Source organism: Melanotaenia boesemani, chromosome 22 (assembly GCF_017639745.1).
Source record: "Melanotaenia boesemani isolate fMelBoe1 chromosome 22, fMelBoe1.pri, whole genome shotgun sequence".
NCBI classification, from domain to species: domain Eukaryota; kingdom Metazoa; phylum Chordata; class Actinopteri; order Atheriniformes; family Melanotaeniidae; genus Melanotaenia; species Melanotaenia boesemani.
In genome coordinates, this window is record NC_055703.1 from 4,257,156 (window position 1) to 4,267,597 (window position 10,442).

The 10,442-nt window shown below is 41.5% G+C and overlaps 1 protein-coding gene across 1 annotated transcript; it reads left to right on the forward strand.

Annotated features, from left to right (window-relative positions):
* The first annotated feature begins 7,285 nt into the window (after positions 1-7,285).
* On the forward strand, positions 7,286-10,249 carry marcksa (myristoylated alanine-rich protein kinase C substrate a). The gene is made up of 2 exons (XM_041976379.1): positions 7,286-7,739; positions 8,549-10,249. Exons 1-2 carry the CDS (start codon positions 7,650-7,652, stop codon positions 9,290-9,292), a joined length of 834 nt encoding a protein of 277 aa, XP_041832313.1. The 5' UTR covers positions 7,286-7,649; the 3' UTR covers positions 9,293-10,249.
* The last annotated feature ends 193 nt before the right edge of the window (positions 10,250-10,442 follow it).

The following is a 10,442-nucleotide window of genomic DNA, read 5'->3' on the forward strand; positions in this document are numbered from 1 at the left end:
AGATTGACGGTAATGTCCAATCAGGAGTGAGCACAAAGTTCTATGTGTGTGTGAAAAGAAGAAAAATAATGCTCCTCTATGGCTGGAATAAAGCCAAGAAGACGTTTCTGATGCACGGTGGCGCCACAAAGCAGCTGAGCTGGAGTTGGTTTAGTGAGGATAGCAGGTAAATAGTAGCAGGAATAACTGGAAATGAGGAAAAAGTGGAAACATGGAAATAGTTTCTGTTGTGTGTTTGTTTCAATAACAATATTTTTTCTCCTGAAAGACTTGAGAGGATGATGAGATGAGAAAAGGTTTGGTCACTGTTGATCTGTGTGTTATTTCTACAAAGTTCTGTTAGTAATAAATTCTACTTTCTTCTTCTGGTCGGCCTTCATGCTGCTATATGTATACATACATTCATTTTACATCATTTTACCTCATAACCTGACAGCTACTACAGACTGGTTTATACTGGGATTTAAAGCTCCAGCTACTACAGACTGGTTTATACTGGGATTTAAAGCTCCAGCTGCTACAAACTGGTTTATACTGGGATTAATAGCTCCAGCTCTTACAGGAATTTACATGCTCTAAACAGCCAGTGACACCAATATGATGTAACCCAACTACAAATAATGCAAATCAGGATGTTTACATGTGAACACACAAGCAGGATGCCCATGGCTTGTAAACACATTTGTTCTCACTTTGTTTAATTTCTAATTAGTTTTTATTCTTCTTTTCCAGACTGCAAACCACCTGTTGATCTCCTGAATTAAAGTCTAATTAAAATGAGAAACTGAAGGTTAAAATAAAGGATTTAGACAACATTTAGGTTACAACTTAGATTAAAGCTCCTAAAAGATACAGATTTCCAGATTTACTGAGGCAACAGGAAGAAGAATATCAGATCTGCTGATATTTGCCCTCCAAGTTTGTTCCTTTGGGCCTCACAGATACCTCGCTGTTACTGACTAGGCGGAGAGTTTTCTTCATGTGGAAACATCAGGTTTAAAACGTTTTTTCCAGATTTCTGCAGGACATGTTGGAAGAAAGTAAAATATTCTAATAAATCACGATAACCTCCTGAGCTGGTCTGTTTGATTAATCCTGTAAGAGGAGGAAACAGCTGTCAGTTAAACAAGATCAGATTTATCTATAATACTTCTATCATCTATACTGGGAGGCAGAACCTTCAGTTATCAGACCCCTCTCTGTGGAACCAACCATGTTCAATTTATTTTTTTAAAAGGGACAAGGCATATTAATGAACATAAAAAATGTAAATATACCAGAATTAGCCAGTGGCTACTTTCCATATGTAGTCCCTGGCAGATCAAGGAAATATAAAAACAGTTTTCAACAAAAATGACAGAGAATTGAAAAAAAAAACTCATCCACACAATCCAACACTTTAGACATAAGACATAAGTAAAAGAAGTCATTGGTGGTTACATGTCTGGTTCCTCATTAGCCAACATTTGAGTTTTGTTTTAAATAAATTGGATGTGGTACGGTCTTTAATATTGGCTGGGATGCTGTTCCAGATTTCAGTTCCTTTAACTGGTAGCAGCTGTTGACTGAATGCTGTGCGTCTGTACGGCTCTACACAGTCGCCTCTGGCTCTGGTTATTTTACCAGTTATACTGGATATGAACTTAATAAATACATTCAAGGATGGTGGAGAGAGTTCATGCAAAATCTTATTAATCAAACATTTTAAATATTTTCATAACTTAGACTATTGCATTTCTGAAGCATTAGACAATGATGAACTCAAAATGTTTTCTATCAAAAAAATTTAAGTTGTTTTGTATAAAGATTCTGTTGGTTGTAAAGTAGCCATGTTTGTCAGTGACCAGTTAGTAATACAATATTCATTATGTGAAAAAATCATACAATGAAGAAACATTTTAGCTGCATTTTTTTTGGGACAATGTTATAAAATGAAGAGCTCTGATCTAATTTGTCTCAAATTACAGATTAAAATTTACAATTTTACCTTTTTTTTAACAAGATTTTTAAAGGATAATGTCGAGTCCAGTGCAACACCCAGATACTGAAATTCATCTGCAATCTATAGCGCCTCTCTTCTTAAAAATACATGGGCTTGACTTTGCTGTTGGGCATTTTGAAAATATCATGCAGACAGTTTTCTTTGAATTTTATAAAAGACATGACTTACTGAGCCACTCATCAATACTAAAGTTTGTTTTTTTTTGTAAACTTCCACATCAGAATTTGCCTTAGTATAAATGACGGCATCATCTGCATAAAGCTGGAAATTGATGTGTTGGCAAATATTTGGTAAGTCAATAATATATAATGAGAATAAAATGGGTCCAAGTATGGAGCCCTGAGGAGCTCCAACCTGGTACTTTAGAAAAGGAGATTTAACACCACTAACTGTTACACACTGAGTTCGGTTCAACCTGTTTGATTTCATCCAGAAAAGTGCTTGTTCTGAAAAATGTAATTTGGTTAGTCTGGCCAATAGGATATGGTGGTCAATCTTATCAAATGCCTTCTTAAAATCAAGACAGTCCCAACAACATGACAACTATCCAAATCCTGTTTTACTTTTTCTAAGAAGTTTATTGCTGTTTCTGTTCAATGTTGGCACGAAAACTAAACTGCATGGTATACATGGCCGTATGGCCCTTGTTTAAATGAAATATCAGTTGTTTAGCAAACCATTTTTCATCATTTTTGAAACAGTGGACAATATACTGACTTGCCGATAATTTGTTACACTATCTTTGTTCCTAGACTTAAACACTGAAGTAATTGCAGTAACGTTCATGTTGTTGGAGCAACAGAATGCCTAATTGACAGATTAATCAAATGAGTGATTGAACATACCAGGGCATCTTTGTGAGCTTTTATAGAATTGGTATCTATCCCATATACATCCTTAGTTTCAGAGTTTTTATTTTAGTCTACTTCTGTCTGTTAATTTCTGTTATTGTAAAAATAGGAAATGACTCATTCACCGGATAGGTGACATTTTCGTATGACGTAAAAGTTTTGAAAGTTCAGATACTGAATCTTTAAAAAAAAAAAGTAATTAAATTCAGTTCAGTTCAATTTTAATGAGCTCTCATCAGACGTACGATACCTTTCAAAACACCTTTAAGTTAATTTCCTTGTGAAAAAGATGGCAATATGGTCAGAGAGACCCATTGTCTGTATGTTTTTATGATTCGTTCAGCTTTATTTGTAAATTATGGATCTAATTTGGTTTTATGTTGATTATGTTAAAAAGGTCAGTTATATATTTTAATATTTTCTCATTTTAATCTTTATTCTCTCTTATTGTAATTTAAACTGATCATATAATTGTATATTAGTTGAGGGTCTTTGATAGATGCAAATTGAAGCTCATTTCCTTTGAAAGCTCTATATTTACTCCCACGCATTCAAGTGTAATTTCTTCAAGCCACAGAATTTGTGAGCATTTAAGATCATCTTACATAGATCACAACCCCCCTCCTCTACATCGATCCCTGTCCTTTCTAAAAACACTGCATCCTGTCAGATCAATGGCTGCCTCAGGTGAAGAACTCACCAGCCAGGTTTCTGTAAATCCAATAAAGTCAACATTAGATTGTATCAACAAATGCTCCATTTGTTCTTGTTTTTCATTTGTCCACCCAGTAGGCCTTTGGGTTTGAGCTGTGGGTCCCTAAGAGTCCTTTCTTGATTAAGTGTCTGGAAAAATTTTGTGAACAATGTTTCTTCATAATTGGATTATGTAATTTTTCCATATTCCAAATTAGTATTCAAACAGGTGATTTGGTCTTCCTGGAAGACCAAAGACCCAGGTATCAGGGGAGGAGGCCCTGCTAGCAGTCTGGCTTCAGGTATCAGACCCCTCTCTAACTTCAGATGATCTTCAAACTTTTCTTCCTGATAAATCTCATAGCAGGTCTGGCTTGGTGACCCTGATCCATTCTCTAGTCCTGCTGTTATAGGCCGAGGCTACTGGGGGACATCCCATGATGCAATGGGCTCCTCTCTGCTCGCTTTACTCTCCATGTAGAAATATCTGACGTTCTTGTAATTAATTACCTCCTCCAAGGCGAAGGTTTTGTTTTTGGCTGCATTTATCTGTTAGCAACATAACTCAAAAAGTTGTGGACAGATTTAGATTGAATTTTCAGGGAATGTCAGAAATGGAATAAAGGAACAAGTGATTTATGCTGCTTGATGAGCCTCTTTCCTGCCCTTTCCACCTCCAATTGGTTCAGGAAGATGGTTCCTGGTTCTGATGGAGGTTTTTCTCTCCGCTGTCTTCTCGTGCAGCTCAGGATGGAGGAATGAATCAAAGAGATTTGATCCAATTCGTTGATTTTCTTAGCTAACTCATTATTTTATGAACTGGTTTATGTGAACATAGTTATTATAAACTGGGCTGATGTGGATCATATAATGGATTTCTTTTAACTGGATTATAACTGGACTGTAATAAATTGGATTGAATTGAACTGTGACTGTAAAATGACTTGCGATAACTTTGTTGTGAATTGGTACTGTATAAATAAAGTTTGATCTGAATTGAATAATAATCTGAAAAGAATCTAGTTTTCAGGACTTCCAGCAGCTTTTTATGTTGATCTAAGTCTGGATAAGAGTTCTATTTTCTGAATAGAGTTCAGCGTGGCTGACTGAACGCTGCACTTTGCATCCAGGTGAGATCGGCCCCGCCGAGCTGCTTTGCATGGCACCTGATAACATTTAAAGGAGGGAGGGAATGTGAAACGTCTCCGGGAAGCCCACCTGTGCTGGCAGAACTGGTTCTGCTGTAGTCTGAGGGCAGATGAGGACTGTTGATTCTGCCTCTGAGGAATTTGCATTGTAAATGTGGGACCTGTTTGAACACATGCAATCCCCCCCAGGGGCACATCTCATGGTCATCAACAAAACTGAACCCAACACACTCTCACCCCCCGAGCCTTCAACCGTTACACACCCAGAAACATACAGTGGTGGTTTTGTTAGGAAAGCTCTTGAAACCACCCGGACCAGATAATTATCTTTTAAAAAAACCCACTTTGGTCTGATTCTTCTCACGCCTCAGTCTCCTCTGAGAGTTCAATCATATGGACACAAATAATAAGCAGAAACACCCTCATAAACTCATCTACATCATAGAAATTATGTCCAGCTGAACTTTCATCACATTATCATTGTTTTTTCACATGAAACCAACATGTTTACAGTTTGGCTTTTCAAACAAACATTAGCCAGTTCACACTTCCACTTTATTTGGTCGGGTACCGGGTCAGACCTCTTTTTTAATCCTTGTTGTCATAGGTGGAAGCAGGTGGTGGAAACCTTCCTCAGAGGTTTTCTCCATATTAACATGACAGCATCACACAGTTGCTGCAGGTTTGTCGGCTGCATTCATGATGAGAATCTCCCGTTACACCACATCCCAAAGCTGCTCTACTGGACTGAGATCTGGTGGCTGTGGAGGCCGTTGGAGTCCAGTGAACTCATCGTCATGTTCTAGAAAGCAGGTGGAGATGATCTGAGCTTTGTGACTTGGTGCATTATCCTGCTGGAAGTAGCATCAGAAGATGCTCCACTGTGGTCATAAAGGGATGGACATGGTCAGCAACAATACTCAGGTAGGCTGTGCTGGTTAAACCAGGACATGTTGGTACTAAGGGGACCAACGTGGGCCAAGAACAGCTCAGCTGAGTGCTGTTTGGGTTCCATTCATTCATCGTATGATGTTTGAACTAGCCTTCCTTAGCCTGCTTGCTTGCTTTGTCGACTCATGCTAGGTTAAAACATGCAGAGGAACCTACTGTTAAACTCACTAAGCGAAACGTTCACCATACCAGAATGAAAATGCCTTGAGCAGACTTTCAACCAACTTGGCATATCAGAAAAACTATCCACATTGGAAGATAATAAAAAAGAGTCTGTTTGCCATTTTTCCCCTGTCAATTGTGTGCATTGCAACCCACTATTCAACAAGTTCTCCCCATGTCGATCATGATGCCTCCTCATTGGCCTCCAACAATGTCTGTTTTTCCCACCAGCCACGGCTAGTATCGTAACGTCACGTTGCCATGCTCTCTTAATGAAGAGTGTGGAGGAAACATTCAGGCTATGTCCACACAACACCAAAGCCGGTTCAGGAGTGAAAACAGTGTTGAAAACTAGGAGAAAGGCTATAACACTGAATCCGCTGTAGTATATACTACAAGGCTGTAGGGGGCACTACAATGATTAAAGAGTAATACTCCAAAGCTAGAACAAGACGTAGGGCATGTGCAGTTAATGATGTGTCTGCTTGCTCTCATTGTTGCTGGTACAGTAGAGCAGCACTGTGTTGTAAAAGCCGAGCATTTTGGTGCTAAAGCTGTACACAAGCCAGGACCGTCTGGAGCATCACAACACAGTTGGTCACAGACGCCATTATTGTTGTTGTGTTTGGCGTGCATTCATCACACTGACCTCATATCCTCTAGTGGTGTGGGCACGCTGTCTTCACAATGACACAGATGGTGGAGGTTTTAAACCTATCCACCTTGGTACGTGGTTTCAGATATGATCGGTTTCAGGGAGGCTAATCCCTGGTTTTGTGGGAATGAAAATACTTTTGCGGTTTCAATGCAATTCTGCGTCATGGGGACGGCTCCTTAAAAAGTTAAAAGTTCTGTAATATGTTTAGAATCTTAATCAGAGAACAGATGGAGCTGCTAGTTAAAGTCCTCAAAACGGCTACTCAATTCGGTCCTACGAGGGCCGCAATCCAGCAGGTTTTCCATGTATCCCTGCACCAACACACCTGAGTCAAATTAACGAGTCATTGTGTAGAACCTGATTGGCTGTTAGAGCCACCTAATTTGACTCAGGTGTGTTGGTGCAGGGATACATGGAAAACCTGCTGGATTGCGGCCCTCGTAGGACCGAATTGAGTAGCTCTGCTTTAACTTTATGTCTGCTCATTTTAAACCAGAGATATTTTCTATTTCTTTTTATGCGGTTTTGAACTGAAATGCAATTGAATGCATTTTAGAGTCGAGAGAGAGAAAGTTCTGAGTAAGAAAAATTAGAATATTTTACTACTAAAAACTTTAAAATAACGATTACCAGTACTAAATCCTGGAAACTGTATTTTTTAAATATTTTTCCTCCTTAACGAAACTTGTTTTTCCTGCGCTCTCTGAACGCAACTCTACAATCTGCCGCACTGTTCACGCCTTTCCCTAAGCCCCGCCCCCACCCTGAACGGGTGCTGTGATTGGCTGAATGTAAGTGCGGTGCCGTCACTGCTCGCAGCGCCATTCATCTCCTCAGTTGGGCGTTGGACTCCGCATCTTTTTATCAAGCGGGGGGACTGCTCCATTTTGCAGCGACGCGGCCACCAGCCCGGGATTTTATCATTCTCCAAACTTCCAGCTTCGCTCCGCTTCTCTGAAAAATCCTCCGCCTGTCACCGGACTCCGCTCTCCGTTTTGTCTGTCAACTTTTTTTGTGCAGAGAGAAAGAGGAGCGGCGGCGGAGAGCTTCGCGTTTTAACAAAGAGACTCGTGGGTCTTTGTTCGCTTTCTCTCTCTCTCGCTCTCTTTTTTTTTTTTTTTTTTTTACCCCCCCTCTCTCTTCCCGCTTCGGATCGGTTGGTTTCTTTGTTGGAGGGAAGAAGCATGGGAGCGCAATTATCCAAGACAACGGGTGAAACCGTGGCTGAAAAGCCCGGAGAAGCTGCTGCTTCCCCCGCCAAGACCAACGGACAGGTAAAAAAAAAAAATATTCAGTCGCATCTGTTTCCATCCGTCAAACTGTGGAGGATCCGTGGGTTCCTGTGGACACTTAAAGTTAAGGAAAAACTTAAGGGAAAGACGCGTGTTTCTTCTTTTTCGGCACGTTGATGCGCAACAGCTGATTGTTTGATTTATCAGAGTTACGCGCGGACTTCTGGACGTTAATCTGGCCAGACATGATTAAATGAAGGAGGGACCCGCTTTGTTTGGATCATCTGGTGATAAAGTGAAATAAAAGAAGTTGTTAATGAGATTTTTGCTGAGAGGACTCGTTTCTGGATGAGGTGGAGCGCCAGATTGAGTTTTAATTGAAGTTGTAGGAGCGCGTTTTGTTGCAGATGTCTGATTAGAAAGTGGAGATGGCAGCCTGTTATCACACCGGGGGGTGACGGGGAAGGAAGGGGCGCTCCATTCTGGATTACTTTGAAGAGATGACGGGTCGGAACCGTCTAAATGTTTTAATTTATACATTTGTGATGTGTAGAAATCACCTGAGGTGTGATGTGTGAGACTAATGAGGGTTTTCTATCCGGATTTTAGTCAAAACTGGAGAGTAAAGGTCACAGAACATGTTTATAGTTCTGGGTAATTTTGTTTTTGTGGTATCATTTCCATGTAAGGCGCAGATTAGAGGTGAAAAGCATAAACTGAACTGGAGGGCTCGGTTTTTTTCTTTCTTTTTTTGTTCGCTCCTCTGGTGTCTGCTGCCCCCGGTGTCCACCAGTGGGACTGTCCACCTCCAACTCGGAGTGACAGCCTCCGTTTTTTTTCTTTTCTTTCAGGAAAATGGGCATGTGAAAGCCAACGGAGATGCTTCTCCTGCAGCGGCTGAGAATGGCAAAGAGGAGGTGCAGGCCAACGGCAGCGCTGCGACTGAGGAGACCCCCAAAGAGGAGGCGGCAGCAGCAGCAGAGGAGACTGGGGCGGATTCTGCTGAAAAGGAGGCTGCAGATGGGGAAAAGATAGAAACATCTCCAGCTCCTGCTGAGGGAGAGGCTGCAGCCAAGGAGGAGGGAGCTACACCTTCTACCAGCAACGAGACCCCCAAGAAGAAGAAAAAGAAGTTCTCCTTCAAGAAGTCGTTCAAGCTCAGTGGCTTTTCTTTCAAGAAGACCAAAAAGGAGACTGGCAATGGAGCCGAGAAGGAGGAGGAGGCGGCAGCAGCGGCTCCTACAGAGGAGGCCAAGGCTGAGGGCAAAGAGGAGGCTGCAGCTGCCGGCGAGGAGGCCAAGCCCGCCGAGGAGGAGGCGGTGCCTGCTACGGAGCAGGCCAAGGAGGAGGTAGAGGCGAAGCAGGAGGAGGCAGCACCAGCAGCAGAGAAGCCGGCTGAGGAGGTCGCAGCCACAGAGGAGCCAAAGGTGGAGGAGAAACCGGCCGAGCCCACGGCCGAGGAGGCACCCAAGGTGGAAGAGGCACCCAAGGCGGAGGAGGCTCCCAAAACAGAGGATGCGCCCAAAACAGAGGAGGCCCCACAGGAAGCAGCATCAGCAGAGGCCCCGGCCGAGGCCCCCGAAGCTGCTGAATAACACCTGAAATAAAAAGATAATCAGAGAACATTTCCTTGTTTGTACGTTGAAGTGGCGCCACCTGCTGGCTACAGAGGACTTGTCTACAAGCAGGGATATTTTAAAGCTTTTCTTTTTCCTTTTTTCTTTTGGTTTCCATCCCCTTTTACACAAAACCCATCTCAGACCATTGATACCAGCTCGGGAGGTGGGTGGCTTCAACATGAGCAGCGATCGGATTCATCCACACTCTGCCATATATTTTTACATCAGTATTATTGATTTTATTAGTTTTTTTTTAATATACAAAATGTAAACAAAATAGGATGGATGTGGCCTCGACATGGAGACAGAGCTGTAAATGTGCCACTGTTAAGACCAGAAGAGTCTAAAAAGGGAAGGAGATCTTCGTGGCTGACAACACTAAGTCATTTTTACCAGAACAGACCCACAGATAGATGTTAGGAAACCAGCTTTTCACTTCTCATTAGCTGTCAGTGATCCAGTAGAGAGCAGTTGTATAGGCTTTACTGTTTATTGTTGGTTAATAAAATGTAAGTATGTATAGGCGGGGTGTTTTTTTAACTGTGATTATTGTACAAAAAGAAAATCTTGATCTCAAAAAGCACATAAAATTTGCAGCTTTTTTCCACCAACTTGTCTTTTTTGTAAGATACCAACCAACACGATGACTGAGACGACCAGACCCTCAGTCTGACGAAGCAAGCTGTGATAAACTGTTTCTATCTGTGGTTTTCTCTCCACTCCAGCAGCCAGTTTGTTGCCCCAGACTGAACTCGTCTTTCAGATGCAGATGTTTGTGTAGCATCTTGTTTTCTTTCTTTTGTAAATACTGGAGAAGCTTTGATGGATTCGACTAAAGAGAAGGTGTAACTTTGCTATTAAAACTCCTGCTTCAGGGTGTTCGGATTTTCTGTGAGCACACCAAAAGCAAAAATAAATGTGAATAAAATTTGAGCTGCGTCTCGTGTTTGTGTTTATTTCAGCTTCGAGTCAGAATCCCGGATGTAAAGTTATTTTCACGCAGGCACGAGAAGAGGAAGCAAATAAAAAGGTGTGAAAACTGAACTTTAAACCACATTAAAGTTTTTCTGACACCAAACAGCTGCTGTGCTTCAGATGTGTTGATGAGGGCTACATCTTAAAATCT